The sequence below is a fragment of the Labrus mixtus genome, chromosome 9, assembly GCF_963584025.1.
Source record: "Labrus mixtus chromosome 9, fLabMix1.1, whole genome shotgun sequence".
Classification (NCBI taxonomy): domain Eukaryota; kingdom Metazoa; phylum Chordata; class Actinopteri; order Labriformes; family Labridae; genus Labrus; species Labrus mixtus.
Window position 1 is genome coordinate 26,860,727 of NC_083620.1, and position 17,020 is coordinate 26,877,746.

General features: G+C 37.7%; 1 protein-coding gene and 3 non-coding genes across 5 annotated transcripts; 1 reads left to right on the top strand and 3 right to left on the bottom strand.

Moving 5' to 3' along the window:
* Window positions 1-845: 845 nt before the first annotated feature.
* On the bottom strand, window positions 846-1,009 carry LOC132981022 (U1 spliceosomal RNA). The gene has a single exon (XR_009674257.1). It is a non-coding gene; the product is annotated as a U1 spliceosomal RNA (small nuclear RNA).
* Window positions 1,010-4,897: 3,888 nt separating this feature from the next.
* On the bottom strand, window positions 4,898-5,061 carry LOC132980999 (U1 spliceosomal RNA). Its single transcript, XR_009674235.1, has one exon. It is a non-coding gene; the product is annotated as a U1 spliceosomal RNA (small nuclear RNA).
* A 2,271-nt stretch (window positions 5,062-7,332) lies between these two features.
* LOC132981116 (U2 spliceosomal RNA) lies at window positions 7,333-7,523 on the bottom strand. Its single transcript, XR_009674346.1, has one exon. It is a non-coding gene; the product is annotated as a U2 spliceosomal RNA (small nuclear RNA).
* Window positions 7,524-10,492: 2,969 nt separating this feature from the next.
* Window positions 10,493-17,014, top strand: ech1 (enoyl CoA hydratase 1, peroxisomal). Of its 2 annotated transcripts, none has more exons than XM_061047187.1 (11): window positions 10,493-10,697; window positions 10,828-10,903; window positions 12,142-12,310; window positions 12,571-12,659; window positions 12,815-12,939; window positions 13,056-13,104; window positions 13,954-14,018; window positions 14,312-14,382; window positions 15,561-15,632; window positions 16,029-16,179; window positions 16,288-17,014. In XM_061047187.1, the coding sequence occupies exons 2-11, from the start codon at window positions 10,867-10,869 to the stop codon at window positions 16,390-16,392; spliced, it is 933 nt and encodes a 310-aa protein (XP_060903170.1). In that variant the 5' UTR covers window positions 10,493-10,697; window positions 10,828-10,866; the 3' UTR covers window positions 16,393-17,014. The 2 variants fall into 2 exon arrangements, with proteins under 2 accessions (XP_060903170.1, XP_060903169.1); XM_061047186.1 differs by having other exon boundaries at window positions 10,493-10,685.
* The last annotated feature ends 6 nt before the right edge of the window (window positions 17,015-17,020 follow it).

Below are 17,020 nucleotides of genomic sequence, written 5' to 3' on the forward strand. Positions count from 1 at the left end.
TCACTGACGGTTCAGTCTGACTCACCAACACCAAACATCTCGATGAGACAGAGAAAAAAAGTCTACTACAAGTTGTTTAAAAAATGACAAGCAGCAAAGCTAGAGGCTCAAATAAGCAAAAAACTAAATCATTGATCCACATTTAAAGTCTAGAGAACATAATCAGAAAGAGCATATCTCCCCTTCTTCTCTCTCTCTCACATTACAGCCACTTCAAGGTTCTTTGTTCACGCCATGTGGGTCTCTTAGACTCTGACTGCTGCCACCTACTGATCTGGAGTGTAAACAACACTGCTTGTCAATTTAAAAGAAAAAGTGTGTTTACATTTCTTTAGAAAATATCAGCACTTAGCCGGCTGGGGAACGAATGCAGCGAGCATTTGTTGGGGGGGGATGTACAAACCCTAATCTGACTCTACATGTGTATATATATATATATATGTATACATAAACATTTTGTGCTGTTTTTAGCTTAGAGTACTTTTATTGCTGTCAAATTCAACCCTACTTTTATTTTGAAATTAAGTAAGCCCTTCTGGTACATGGAGGGTTATGACAATAACGTTACCACGGAGAAAGAAACAGGTGGAAGGCAATACTATCAATAATTATTACAAATATACTTATATGTGATTTTGTGTTTGAAGAGATCTTTTTTTAACTGGTCTAACATTTAATTAAATTCTGTTATACTGATAAGGAAAGGAGTTCTATTCATTGACAGCCATCTGGACAGTTTAATAATTATATCAGATCAATGAAGATTTGATGCCTGTATGAAAACACATCCATGTAAGTATTCTGCTCCTATTAAAAGATTATATATATTTTGTTGACATTTGAATCAGGGGAGAGCGCGAACGCAGTCCCCCACTACCAGAAATTATGCAGTCGAGATTCCCACATTTGGGGAATTCGCATAGGTCAGCCCAACCGAAGTGCAATGGTCAGGCCTCGCCATGGGTGAACCACCTTCTTGATCATGGTATCTCCCCTGCCAGGTAAGTATGAGTTGTACACGTTCAAGCTGGACGAGTCATTCACAGAGATACCACTCTGACTTATGGTGGGGAAATATATAACTACCAAAATCAGAGGGCGTATGGGTGCAAAATCCACAGAAATATATAACACACGGGTGATAACTTTGTACTAAGGCTGACAAAGACTTGATATTTTAATTTAAAGAATCGAAGCTTCAAAATCCCCATCATGCATTGCTGCATATCTCAACCAGACACTAACCTAAATATCACAGGTTTTATATATTTTACCAAACCAAATGACTAGCAGCCCACCAGCAAAAGCTGAATCAAACTGCAATAAAGAGTTGTTTGATCAAATGTTAAAATCAAGAGGAAAGATGAAAAAACCCCATTTCTCCCCTTTTTCCATCTCTCACATGAGAGCCAATTCCTGGTTCTTTTTTTCACTCCATGTGGTCATTTTTACATTATTGCTACTGCCACCTGCTGCTCTGGAGTGTGAACTACACCGACTTGACCAAATGGGTTTTACAGTAATACAACACAATCTTTTACCTTTCACTGAAAAAGTGAAACCACAAAGCATAGGATACTAAATAAAAATATTTTTTTCCAGGATTCAACCTCAACTTCAATTTGCCATCAGTGATGAGCAAGAGTCCAGAGAGGAAAGTCTTTACAGGCCTGCAGCATATAGACAATGTGTGTGATGGCAGCATGGCTGCTTGGGAGAGGGGAACAGAGTTATGAATCAAAGCTGCTGCGTCTGGAAAATCAGAGCACAGTACCCTGGCTTCAGGGTGGGCTGCCTTGTGTAAAAATGTGTCTTACAAACTTGTAAATACCTGTTTTGGCTGTGCTGGTAATGGTTATAACTATTTGTAATTTTGTGCACTGTCCACTGATTTTTAGTTCTTTGTCTTATTTATAGAGATGCACCGATACCACTTTTTTGCAAACCAAGTACAAGTACTTACATTTGGGTCCTCACCGATACCGAGTACTTAATGCCCTGATCCACGTCTGTTTCTTTGGTCAAAAGTCTCTGAAGCGTGGTCACAGCAGGAATTACATCTGATGCTAAAGCATCGGACGAGCTCACTTTTCGGGTTATAAAAAACCAACAATGTTTTTTCCAGAAGTATCCACTGGTGCGCTGTAAGATTGTCGGGGAGTTCATATTCGGAGCCAAATCTTCCCAGAGCTTCTGCTCGGTGAGAGACTGTAGCATGTAGTACGTGCTATTCCAGCGCGTCTGCACGTCTTGTTGGAGTCTTCTTACGGGCTGGTTGAGCTGCAGCTGAATGTCTTCCAGGCGCGAGTAGGCTAATGCTTAAACTGTCCAACAATTTTACATCCGACTGACACTACAGCTACACTCCTCTGAGCCAAAAGTCCTTCGTTAACAGCTAGCTGTAGCGCGTAAGCTACGCACGGAAGGCTGGGGAGTGCCAAGTTTGCAGCCTGCTCTTCTTTTGTCGTCATCACTTACGCTGAAATATCTCCACACAGCTGACATCTCGCTTCACTCCGTCTACCCGCTCGACTGAAAAGAGGCGCGCGCCCGCCGTAAAGTGGTATCGGTGCCGTTGTATCCGCATAGTTTTACGAGTACAAGTATGAGTACTTAAAGGCGGCATCGGAATTTTCCTCAGTTTAAAGATTCAAGCGATTGCTATTGGGCAAACAATGAAAGTGCAGAGCATCTCCATGAGCTTTGTAGTGCAGAATACACTTAAGGTAATAAAGACAACAGGATAATGTAATATGAAGGAAAAGCCACAGACATCAAGATAAAATTATGACTTACACATTCAGCTTACATTCAGTAAGAACAAGAAGCCTTACCTGATGTAGCTTTTTACCCAAATTCTGAATGTTTGAGACCACATTCCTTGTACTTGCCACGCTCTGAATCTGTAACAAATGGTACAGGTTTGATTTATAAAGTCAAATACAGCTAATAACAGGGGCTAGATAAAATGTAAAATTGGGGAAAAAAGCACATTTCTGCAGTGATGCAAAAATGCTCAACTGGACCGATCATTCTTTTTTAAAACCGTTTCCAAAAGAGGTTTTATACTCATTACTAAGTCACAGAAACGCTGTGTATACAAATTATCTTTCATTACAATTACTTTTAGACGTCAACGTTATCTTTGATATGCAACCAGTAAATTAAACATACTTTAACGGAAGAAGCAACCTACAACCCTAAAACAAGGGTTGTAGATTGCATTTGTCCGTTGCTGGAAATAATGCTGATCGGCTTCTTATAAAGCTGGAATAAAGTTTGAAGTCAGTATGCTAGTTGATACAGCTGTGCACAGTATGTGTTGTTAGTTTCAACAGCAACATGAGGGCGAAACTTTTAACCTGCAAGAAAGTTTGCACAAGCGGTGCTCAGATAAGAAGCAGCCGGAGCAAGCATGACCTGAACCCGGGATAATATGCCTGCTGTATTATCATGCTACGGGCCTAAACTTCTGCAGACACGGTCTGATTTAGCATACGAACAACCGCTAACAAGGTGACAACTTTTCTCGCCGTGCATCAGTCAAACAAGTCTACCCAAATAACTCCGACAGATAACGTTAACATCAGGGGACAGCAACGTCATTCGGCTATTCTAGTTGTTATATGATAACGTCATCTACCTGTCGAGATAGACTGAAACGGTTTATGGTAAAACAACTCTATATCTCTGATGCAAGGAAATAAGGCACAAAGTTTGAAACGAGAATATTACTCACCATTTCAAGCATAACCAGCATGGAGTCGGACTTGCTTCCCACTGTTTCTTGAAGCCACTAACGTGTAAAAGCCTCTCCACGGCCGCGGCTCGCCGTCTAAAGTTAGAGTGTGGTTTTCAGGCGAGCGGGCCGCTCTGTGGACATGGGAGAGATACTATTGTCTGTATTGAAAATGATTGCACTACTAGATCGACTTTGAAACGACCTACAGGTGAGTTACATATTGTTGCTTTAAAACAAAAGATTGATGAACCACTTAGAAAAGAAGAGCGCTCCGAGATAACTACCTATCCGGAATTACCACTCCCCAAGTTCCCAATGCGGGTAAAGAGTGCTTTGTAGGTACTCTCTAGGTGAATGTTTTAAAAATTATAGTCATGTCATAAGCCGAGTTTTAAGTGTTTGGTGTTGCTGCAGCTTCTCTTTCCTGCTCCTCTGCTGTCTGCATGTCGGAGCATCAAAGTGACACATACCAACACACAGCACACACCAATGCGCACACAGCACAGGGATTAAGCGGTAGTATAATTATAGGCTACACAAACATGTTAATAAATAATCCATCGATCCACAGATCACGTGCAGTCTGAACCGTGGGGGTGATCCTAAAAAACCACAGATCAAGTGTGATCCATTTCAACCCTATTAGCCTCATCACAGCCCCCTTCAAATCCACTGAAACATTCAACTTCACAGAAACCAATAATCTGCCTAATTCAACCCATTAAACAGCTGAATATCTTTACAAGACAACTTGACAGTTATCAGATATAACATAAAGCTAACTCTTCTCCAGTGCTCATAAGGGCTCACATATTTACATTTGACAGTTAATCAGGGGAGAGCGCGAACACAGTCCCCCACTACCACAAATTATGCGGTCAACATTTAAAAAGGTACATAAACAGGCTTTCCAACAATATAAAATGTAGTGCCAAGAAGCATTGAAACAACAAAGAAATAATCTACCAAAGACTTGTAACATTGAATTAAATTCAGTCATACTGGCAAGTAAGGTGAGTTTTGCTCATAGCCGAGGTGAACAGCTTCATAACCATTTCCATCTTACTCAAGAATTAGTGCTTACATCAAATCAGTCTCATCTGGACATACTGCTCCTAGAAGCTATTTAAAATTAAGTTTCTTTTGACATGTTATCAGGGGAGAGCGCGAACGCAGTCCCCCACTACCACAAATTATGCAGTCGAGATTCCCACATTTGGGGAATTCGCATAGGTCAGCCCAACCGAAGTGCAATGGTCAGGCCTCGCCATGGGTGAACCACCTTCTTGATCATGGTATCTCCCCTGCCAGGTAAGTATGAGTTGTACACATTCAAGCTGGAGGAGTCATTCACAGAGATACCACTCTGACTGACGGTGGAGAAATATATAAAGACCAAAATCAGGGGCTGAAAGGGTGCAAAATACAAAGATATATATAACGAAGGGGTGATAACTTGGTACTGAGGCTGACAAAGAGAAACATTTTAATTTAGAAAATCAAAGCTGCAATTCCCATCATGCATTGCTGCATATCTATGCCAGAAACTCAAACCTAGTTTTACACATTTTACCAAACGACAAGCAGCCCACCAGCAGGTTTAAATTCTCAAAAGCTGAATCAAACTGCAGTAAAAAGTAGTTTGATCAAATGTTTTAATCATCAGGAAAGAATAAAAGACAGCATGTCTCCCCTTATAACTCTCTCACATTACAGCCACTTCCTGGTTCTTTGTTCACGTGGGTCCCATGTGGGTCACTTACACGACAGCTGCTGCCACCTGCTGCTCTGGAGTGTGAACAGCACAGAGCTAAATAGCCTGAAGTAATAACACAACCTTTTAAGTATTTCACAAGAAATTCAAATTATAACACTTAAAGTAGGATTCATTGCAATACAGTTTACCGCACTTTATCTTTTATCAGCTGTTTGGAAAAAGCAGCTCAGAAACTAGTAAATGGTAACTGTTGTCTATATTATGAATGCTGAGAGCTTTATGTCACTTTACCGATGTACAATAAAATAAAATGAAATTCTGATTCCTTTCTGATTCCAGACCAAAAACCAAAATTAGATGCCAAACAATACTAACAATATAAACCATCCTGGCGTTTCCTCCAGGCTTTAGTGACAAAAGAGGCCAACTTATAAACATTGAAAGTAAACAAGCATTCCATCCTGAAATCGTCTTTACTCCAAAACACTTGAGGGTCTCAAGCAAACATTACTACTTTTTTTGTTTTAACTTGTTGATTCAAGCACTTTGAAACCTTGGTTAAGAAAGGTGTTATAAAAATACAGTTAATTGTAATAATATATATATATATTTTTTTTAAATGTATAGAGCGCATATAATCGCCGGGCAGAAACACAGTTTGAGTGTTAATATGAATATTCGAGTGTGTGAGTGATATCAGGGTTGGAGGGTCGTAGCTCAGGGGGAAAGACAAATGGAGAACAAAATAAGAGACCGCTGCTGGTTCTACCATGAAAAGGTTTGTGTTCGAATAAAGTTGAACATTTTTATATTGTTGTGTACAACATTTCTCCTAACTTCCAAAATAAAATACTCTGAGTTCTGACTCGTGTTTATGTGGCCGTACGAGCGCTCGGCTGAACTTCAGTGTTTGATAAATAAACATATGAGCAAAATAACTGAAGACGTCATCATCATTAACACATTACGGGCTGCTCCAGAAAACAACTTTATAAACTGGAGGCAGCATTACGACGTCTACACAGTAGGCCTAACATTAAAAAATTCATTTAGCACAAACTTTTATCCAAAGCAACGTAAATCAGAGGATCATTTTTCATTTTGAGTCTGCTCCTCTGTCCCTACATTCAATCCTTTTTTTCCCTCACTTTTCATCATGATGTGTCTAGTTTCTGTAAAATCACACTTTGACACATTGTTTTAGTTTTGGATAATACCTCAATTACTTAAATGGCACCTTTAATTTAATGTTTGCACTGCCTGTTATTTAATGTCTGTTTTTTGATAACTCTGCACTATCTGCTTTTTTATAAACATTGCTGTGCATATATAAACAACACAACTTCAGAAGGTCAACACTTTTTACAGATAATTTTTTTTTTTACACTAATTACAGATTTTTTCCCACAACTGTTTATAGATTCTTGCTTTAAATTACATATATTTTTATCCCTTCACGGGTTATGTACATTTCTTGTATACATCTATGTTTAATTGCACAGTTTAAATTTGTTTCATCTAGGGGGATTCTTTAAATCTTTTTTCAGGTTAATGTATGGGAGGGGGGGCGTCAGTTTTGCAGTTCAATTTGTAACAAATGTTTCATGTCATGTACGTCTTTGTCACCTGCTACTGGTTGCTTTAAATTTCCCTCGGGATCAATAAAATCTCTATCTAATAAAAAATAATAAAATAACAGACGTGATCAACACAATATCACTTAAGTTGTTGAATTTCTCTAAGGATCAATTAAGTTTCTTTCTTATTGACTCCAACACAGTTACATGTCTGAGATAACTGAGACCTTCATGTAATACTACAACATATAATCACATCAAGAAAGATTTCATAGTCTTGCTTTTCAACAGATAGAGGGGGGTGCACCGTTCCTGGAGGTACTGCAATACCAGGTCGATGCGTGGAGTGGACGGAGCAAGCCCCTATTCCATCTCCCAGTTCCAAAAATCAATTTAATATATGGTCCCCGGGTAGGGGACGTATCAGATATTAAACTGATAAGAACAGATACTACACTTGATCTTAGCCAAAAGGCCGAGAAGCGATAACACGAATATGTCAGAGGAGAGGGAGTCATTCCCCGCAAGGTCCGTCTCACTGACGGTTCAGTCTGATTCATCAACACCAAACATCTCGATGAGACAGAAATAAAGTTTACTACATGCAGTAAAAAGTGAGAGGCTAGAAAATGTCAGAAAGCTGTGCTATTTTATAAAAGTGTGGTCGTTGCGTGTGAAGTTACGCAGCGCTTCCGGGTCATGTGACACTTACAGTCCAATCAGGTTGTAAAGCAACACTACTATCATATTTACGATATAAAAAAATGAAGCTCGGGGTTTAATTAAACACACAATGTCTGAAATTAAATAACAAACTCGGAAATAACCCACAAATCATGTAAGTTCCTTTTAAACGGAGAAAATACTGCGTATTATTTAAACGTCTCTTCTTTACGAGCAACTGGCTGGACAACAGCGCCCTCCAGTGGAGAACACAGCGAACTGCATCCTGCAGGTCAGTGACGTACTCACGCAACTCTGCAGGCTTGGTGAAAATATAATAACTAAAATATACAGAACAACTCGAATACTTTAAATGCATTGAAAATGGCATGGTAAAAAGAAAACATCACATGTATTTGTTTATCTAAAAGGACTTAAAGTAAAGGGGTTAAAGAAGAAAAACAATTTTATTAGTATTACGTTTGTTGATTAAGTATTTCAGAGAGCTCTCATCGATGTTTAACTGATATTATGTCCTGGAGTTTTAAAATTGTCGTCCAAAATAATGCAGTTGTTGTGTGTTAAAACATCCACCATTATCTTGAAATTAAAAAGGGGGGACATAATTACATTCAGCCACACAGCTACAGTTTACTGCTCTTTTCAAGTCATTTATTTGCCCAGCTGCAGTTATTTAAAAAAGCTAGTCTGATAGAAAGGTTAAAGTTTTTGCCCTTGAACATAATCTTCACATCACAGGTCGTTGGGCCCCTCCCGCTGCAGAAGTCGCCATCTTAGCCACGTTGCACGCTGCAGTTTCACCGACACTTTTAAACAAATTTAAGCAAGTTTTGTTCAACTGCATGACAAAAATAAAAACATTTCTTGAGTTTTTAAGAAATAATAACCTGAATTAAGTCGCCAGATAGAAAACGAGCGGGTTAGGGAACTCTTTTGGAGGTAATTAGTAACATTATGTTGCTGCCCGCGGCCTTGCAACTCGTTTTCGGCGCTAGCATCGTGTTTTACAGAAAATTAATAATGTCTACTCACTGTCTGTGCTGTTTGTCCTTTAGAGTAGTCTAAAATCCTCGAAGAGATGTCTTACTCCAGGTTTAGAAGCTCCTGCTTGTCCAGTGGCCCTTCTTGTTTTGGCGCCGAAATTGATACACCTTTACAAGGCCCTCAAATAGGTGACGTCCAGGTGATTAGTCTCCACCCCTCCCCCCTTCTGGAAACATCGACGTCCAAGACTGGAACGTCAATTGGTTGTTTTCTGTTGGCAAACAAGTGTAGGCTACTTTCATTCGTATTTTTATTTTTATTTTTTTAATCAAATTCTACATTCCTCATTAAGACATAAAAATCTCACAAATACGCACAAATGAAACATTTGTATCAAATTGGGTACTTACACATTTCCGAAGTCTGGGGTGGAAATGACATCACTAGAATTAACACGTCAGATTAATAAAAAACACACATTATTATTATTTTAACGTGTTGGCTTCAAAATATGCAATAATCATCAAAAGGCAAACTTTCTGTCAGAAACAGAATACATTTTATTCTGTATTAATATTCAGCCTTTCCTTCTTCAGGATACCACATATTTTCAAATTATTATTTTTTAGCTGTAAAGTAATAAATTCAACTGTTTCTACTAATCCTCTTACCATCATTCATAAGATTTTGCACACTTAAATATTTACTGTATTTAAAAACATTTGAGATACTTTTTCGAGATAAATAATAAACGTCTTTCTGTTGATGCCCAACATTTGTTTTTAATTAAGAGAAGGACATTTTGATTTCTGAGGGTCGTGTATGTTTGAAACATAAACCTAAAGCATGAACCGATGTCAAATACAGATGATTTTCAGTTTCTGAGTCAAAAATGGACCAGTCATAGTCATGAGTTGAAATTGGGCAGTTAATCTGGTGTGTAAAAATAACTTAAAATTCAAACTCATCAATTATTACAACGTAAAATTATTAAGAATTAAAGAATAATTTAGAGTAAATCTGCTTTTGTTATTTTCTTATTTGTATTGTTGATGTTCTGGGTTATATTGAGGATTAGGATAGAGGCAGACCGTGTTATTCTTTAAAATAAAAAATATTAATTATTTTCATTTTCATTTAACATTCACGAAGTATAAAGAAATGTAACCTTTAACTTCAGTCATTTATCCAGGTTATGGTTTCTAGCATGTCATAATTTGAATCTTTCTCTCTTCTAATAGTAGATTCTTTGACTGTTCCTTTTCACTTTTAATTTAAAGTAAGTATGTGGATATATGGCCCAGATTTCTACTTACAATTATTATTTTTTTAAATGCTATTTTCAAATCAACTTTTTACCTTCCTTTTGCCTAGCTTTCAGATCTCTGCTTTCTTTCAGTATAGATTTGGTTCCCTAGTTTATTCTGCAGCTTCTTAAAACACAGGTGAATAAACAACCATCTTAAAAAAGACTTTATAACACAAGCATGAATGTAAGTGGATGCCTTTATGACTATATTTTACCTGTTGCATTCACTTTCTGCATCTTATGTTACATTCAGGTGTAAATAATGTGTATCAAAACAATAGTCGATGTTAAATATGTAGCCTATATTTATCTTTATTTTATCTTAACGTTTATCATATAAGTAGCCTATAAGTATTTACTTTTCTTGTTGTTGTTCTTTCTTTTCATGATAATATCATTGCTGTTGTCTTTCGAGTTGTTGTAACACGTTAGGAAAGTAACACGGTATTTTACTTATCCTTGTGTATCTTAAACTTTCGCTCTCGAGTTTGAGCCTCGCCGGCCACCGTAGCTGGTTGTAAAAGAAGCCGAAGGAAGGTTAATTTAGGTTGGATAAGTGTTGTTCTTATTCCTGTTTATTGTAAAATACTGTTCAATACAGCAGTGCTAAGTTTCCTGGTTTCTTACGTTTGCAGGTGTGTGACCAGATAATTTAACAACCAAAGAATATAGGTAAGAGTTCAGGTAAACAGCTGTTAGCCTAAGCTAGCACCTGTGTTGGTGTAGGCGATTTCTTTTTAAAAACACTGATAGCAAATAGAGTTACAGAGAAAGAGCAAACAGATTTAATAAACTAATCGTGTTGTTTCTGCAGCCTCACTACAGAATCTGGACTTTGAACGTCCAAAGAGCGATGTTGTCAGTGATTATCAGATCAGCTCTGCAGAAATGTAAGTGACAATGTGTTGTGTCTGTGTTGAACTTCTTATTCAGTAAACTGTGTTGTTATGTACATGTCCACATAATGTTTGATTAACACATGTATATCAGGTGTATTTCCTCGTAGTCTGATTAAAAAAAACATTTAACTGAAGTGAGAAAAAGCTTTGACTGGTGATGTAGGTGAAAGGTCATCTGTGTTTGCAGCATACAAGATATTAACATTAAGGCTTCAAAGCTGTGCTCAAATCTGTATTTATTTATTATTATTATACTTCTCTCAAGGCTGCAAATAATTAAAAACTCTAATTACTTCCCCTTTCAACTGTTAGGATAGTTAAACACCCATCATACCCAAAATCTGAAGGTGGTTTTACAGGTTTGTATTTGTCTTTCTCTGTTACCTGCCGAGGGACAACAGATGGAAACTAGCACTTCTGCTATAATCTGGCATTTTTACAGCTGTAATTGTTACAGCTGTTCATTAATATGCACTGTCCCTAACAAATAAATGAATAAATAAATAAAGGTGCGTATTTAGACACAAACAGTTCACAGAAAAGCAGAAAATACTCACAACTGCAAATGTATACGTTTGCTTTTTTTGCGGACTTAATTATTAAAACTTCTGCGGATATATTTTTTATGTGGATCAACTGAAATGTAATGGCTCTACTTTCCGTCGTATTTGTTTGTTTACCATTTCTTCTCCTTGACACTACGGCGTGGGCTCCTCATGCGACCCTTTACTGTTGATGCATTTTATTCCATTTTATTCTGTTCGTTCACTTCAAAAAAAAAGAGCCAGACTCAGAATTTGACATGAACCCCTTATTATTATTATTATTATTATTATTATTATTATTATTATTATTATCATTATCATTATCATTATTATTATTATTATCATTATTATTATTATCATTATTATTATTATCATTATCATTATTATTATTATTATCATTATTATTAATATTATTATTATCATTATTATTATTATTATTATTATCATTATCATTATTATTATTATTATTATTAATATTATTATTATCATTATTATTATTATTATTATCATTATCATTTTCATTATTAATATTATTATTATTATTATCATTATTATTATCATTATTATTATTATTATTATTATTATTATTATTATTATTAATAAAGTCGACCTGTGAGGTATTCAGTCTCACCTCGTTGTGGACTAACTTTGCATCGTTCTGTCTCGTCTCTCTCTCTCTCGTAGACAGAGGGTTGCTGCTGCCCGGTCAGGCTGCAGTCAGGGCCATGTCGTCTTCCAGCAGTCCGGGCTCTCCGTACACCACCCTCGCCATCAGCCACCCTGCGGAGTCCGTCACACATGTAGAGCTGAACCGCCCAGAGAAACGCAACGCCATGAATAAAGCGTTCTGGAGGCAAGAATTTAAATTTGAATTTATTAAGGATAGTCGCTTGAGATGTTATTTTTGTCTTTTTAATTGTAGAGTATCATTCAAAGTTCTTCATTGTTAGATATGAAACACCTTTTTATATGAACTGTGTTTAAATGAAGCAAATGTCCTTCATAAAGCACTTCTCCTTTTGTTATAAAAAACACTGGAATTCATATTTCAATCGTTATTTTTGTAAAATATTTTATCACCCTGATGTGAACTGTTGTTGTTTTTATTTTCAGTGAGATGGTGACATGCTTTAATGAGATAGCTGAAGACCCGGACTGCAGAGTGGTGGTAGTTTCTGGAGCAGGGAAGATCTTTACAGCTGGTGAGCATCAGATAGTGTAAAAAAAAAAGAGCGGGCAGCCCGGGTTTGAATCCGACCTATGGCTTCTTTGCTGCATGCCATTCCCCACTCTCTCTCTCTCTCCTCGACTCTTTTTGTCTTAAAGTGTTTCTCCTCTTTGTCCTGTCACCTCACAGGTATCGACCTGATGGACATGGCCAGCGACGTCCTCCAGCCGGAGGGTGACGACGTGTCGAGAATTTCCTGGAACTTGAGGAAAATAATCGCCAAGTATCAGGAGACGTTCTCTGTCATAGAGCGGGTCAGACCTGAAGAGCGCTTATGTTTATCACACGGAGGAATTACAGAATCCTTCAAGTCACGGACATGATTATTTAGTCAGGCAGCTTTGAAAGTGTTGTTTTTTTCTACTTTCAGTGTCCAAAGCCTGTTGTGGTGGCCGTCCATGGAGCCTGTGTGGGGGGAGGTAGGGCATCATCATCATCACTTTGTTATTAGGCACAGATCCTTAAATTCAGATTATAGTTCTGACAGAATCCCTTACACCTCGCATTAATGATTCCTGGGTGATCTGATAAGAAGTGGACAGCTCTTAGGTACAAACATTTACACTTTGCATTAACAAAGCATCTCCAATGAGAACTTCAGATCACAACTCACCGACCTGCCTCACATGCAAATAAGAGTCCGAACTAAACAAAATAAATCTGCAGGTCGAGTTTTTTGTTTGTTTAATCTGTATTTAATTCACTGATATATTCTGCAGTCATCTATTTCCTTATGCCTGTTAACTTCCCTCCACTTACAGTATATATATGATTTAGTTTGCAAGCTGCCCATTGATACAGGTGACACAGGTGTATCATCCAATAGTCATTTTATTTCCAGCTTTATAACACCAGTTATTTACATCAGCCGGTGTTGCTCTGTCTATCTCTGGGTTACCTCCTTCACTGAGCTCATGTTAAACTTTCTCAGGGCCTGGGTTGATACTTCATGAGCTGTCAAAATGCTCCAACAAAACTCGTAGTATGAAGATCAAATTTATGAACAAGTTAGATCGACGCGTTTCAGATTATGGCCTTCATCAATCCCACTCTGAAACTTAAGACTGAATCACTAAAGTTTATAAAAAACTGAGGTGTGTAAGACTTCAGAAAACCTTCCAATTACCTGCTTTTGCAAAAAAAAAAAAAATCAGATGACGGTTTGAGAGAAGGTTGTTAAATATACTGATATAGAAAAGAGAAGTAAAAGAAGCTTCAGTGAGTTTACAAACCGTCATATTCACCGTGGATGTTGTTCTGTTCGGCAGGTGTCGACCTGATCACAGCGTGTGACATCCGCCTGTGTACCCAGGACGCCTGGTTCCAGATCAAGGTATGTACAGGTCCAAAACAAAGACAGGATAAATAATGGGGGCGGTAAAAGAAAAGTTAGACCATGTGAAAAAAAAAAAAAACTGCAGCCATAACTTTTTGTTTTCACATTTCTGTTTAGTAATAGAAAAATGTCTAATGCAAGCAATCTTTTATAGGAGAGCACGATACGTTTATTGTATCCTTATCATCGCTGCTGTATTTAAGGATGCAGGTGATGTTCTGATGGAGTCTGATTCTTACTGAGAGGATGTTACCACAGCCAATCATCTGTATTTCTGGTCGTCATTACAGGAAGTTGATATTGGACTTGCAGCAGACGTTGGAACTCTTCAGAGGCTTCCTAAAATCATCGGCAGCCGCAGGTAAACGCAACATTTAAATACCCAAAAATGTGTCAGGGTTTGGTCATATTGCTTTCTGTTAAAGTGAAAGCTTACAATACCATGTGGTGTAAAACAATAAAATCCACATTATTTTAATGATCGATTATCGTTTCCAAAAGAACAGAAGCTTAAAGAAAAACAACTTCAGATCTTCAGTCCTGTTTTAACTAAAGCTGCTGGGAGCCAAAGAGAGAGATCAGCAGTGGTCCGTTCAAATGAATGGGTCTGCAAATACTCGGATACTGACATGTCTCAAGTCCTTTCAGCGTGTCACACAGACACACAAGTTTGTGTATTTTACGAGCAGACAGAGATCAGAGGAGGTCACATTGTCTTAATTGCATCAACAACATGATGTGTTTGTGTAATCAAGACAGCATCACCTCCTCTGCTCTGTTTGTAAAAGACAAAAACTTCTTTGATACCAACATGTTGCCGATGTGTTTGTGTAATTCAGACGGTATGACAGTAGTATTTAGAGTTGCTTGCATTTTTTGGTCATTAAAAATAAGAAATGACTCGACAATGGGTACAGAGGACTTCCTATTTTCTTTCCTGTGTTACAGAAACAGGTGATTTTTTTCTAGTATTGTATCAAAGGTTATAATTCTGGTATCTTGACAATCCAAGTTAAAGATAATTGTTATATGTAGTAAAACATGTCATGGTATGTGTTAAGCTGAAGCTTTTTTAAAGATTTATTTTTTGAGCTGTTTGCCTTTCCTTGATAGGAGAGGGGATAGAGCAGGAAAATTTGGGAGAGAGAGAGTGGGGAGGAAGACATGCGGGGAAGGTGTCACAGGTCGGACTTGATCCCGGGCCACCCACTTGGAGGATTATAGCCTCCATACATGGGGTGCGACCTAACCACTGGGCCATCTGTACCCCACCTAAAGTCTTTGAATAGAGACTAATATTCATTAATTTCTATGATTTGTGTTTTGGAAGTTCAGAGGCCAGGACATTTATTTAACTAAATATTATTTATTTATAAAGGGACCATGTACAATATTAAACACAACATTATGGTGATATATCTTGTAAATGTGCATGTTTGACCTGTAAGAGTGCTGAACCATCCAACGCTGCACTGAAGTAACAAGTCTAGAAGAAGTCCTACCAGAACTTACTGGTTACCTTTATCTTTCCTTCTCCAGCTTAGTGAACGAGCTCGCTCTGACTGCCAGGAGGATGTACGCTGATGAAGCCAAGAGCAGTGGACTTGTCAGGTATCGACAAAATCATATAAATCATCAATTTATATAAATCATATACAATAAAGCCTAATGCTGATGAAAGACAGTTTTTTTTAAATGTTAATTTTGTCAGTGTTGCTTCTAAAGTTGTGAAATAAAATCAGTGAAAAGGAGATCAGCTGCAGCAACTTTTATTGCTAAACTGATGCCACTTACAAGCTCATCATCTTTGTGTCTGTGTCTCTGAGAGGATCAAACTGAGCGAGTGTTTTTATTAAGTTAAAGGTTAAAGGCTTGCTTATGTAGTGAACTCCAGTGTGACTACCGTATTGAACTGGCTATGCAGCATAAGCAGCACTTCTCTTCAAAATGCTAAATTCAAAATCACTTATTTTAAAGTAGTTACTTACATTTTGTTACCTCTTCCAGCCGAGTGTTTGCAGATAAGGAGACGATGATGGCTGGAGCTCTGGAGATGGCCGGGGAGATCGCTGGTCGCAGCCCTGTAGCTGTGCAGGGAACCAAAATCAACCTCATCTACTCCAGAGACCACAGTGTAGCAGAGGGACTGGACTACATGGTAACATCATCATCTTACCTTACAAAGATGTTTGTTCACATCATCCCGCAACACTGCCCCTTTTCTGTTCTATTAGTCCACATCCTAACTTTGTTGATTTGTTTCTAGGCTTCGTGGAACATGAGCATGCTTCAGACTCAAGATGTGATGAAGTCAGCTCAGGCCGCCATGGAGAAGAAAAGCACCAAGACGATAGAGTTCTCCAAACTCTAAATGTCACAGAGGCAAAGTTCAGATCAACACAAAGCTGCCATTTTATTTTTTTTCCCTGTTGCCTTTTTTGGGGGAAGGAGAGAATATGTGAATCTTTTGCTGTGTATTTTTTGTAACACCAAAACTAAAAAAAATCCAGTAATCAGTAGGGATTTGATTAAAATGTATCGAGACTTTGAGATAGAGGCTTGACGCTTGTGTCTATGGCAGGTGACCGTTCTTGGGATTTGTTTCCAAAGGTTTATAATTTTTGGGTTGAAAGAATTTTGATAAGATATTAATAACTAAAGATGAATTTAAAAATCATCATAAAGTTCAGGCTAATATCTTCCCAGAGGTAACCCTAACTGTGACCTCTTATGAACTGCGTCAAACGTCCCATACTCGGCTAACAGTCCATTCACAGTGGCTGCAGAAATCTTTGTGAAGGATGACTGTGCATTTTGAACTGAAGAGAAATCAGAGGTTAAATACACTTATCTGTCAGTATGGAAGAATTTGTGGATTTTCTGCAACTAATCATCTTATTGTAAAAACTAAAAGTGTTTTCTATCTGTTAATGACTTCATGAATGTTTCATCTTGTTAAAATAAAACTCATCTGAAAGCTGTGACGTCCGTTACCAATG

Bases quoted from the DNA above. Each gene is read 5' to 3' on its own strand.
- ech1 (XM_061047187.1), top strand. From the start codon at position 10,867: ATGTTGTCAGTGATTATCAGATCAGCTCTGCAGAAAT. The intron at 12,660-12,814 runs GTGAGCATCAGA...GTCACCTCACAG, and splicing joins AGGGAAGATCTTTACAGCTG to GTATCGACCTGATGGACATG. The intron at 15,633-16,028 runs GTATCGACAAAA...TACCTCTTCCAG, and splicing joins AAGAGCAGTGGACTTGTCAG to CCGAGTGTTTGCAGATAAGG.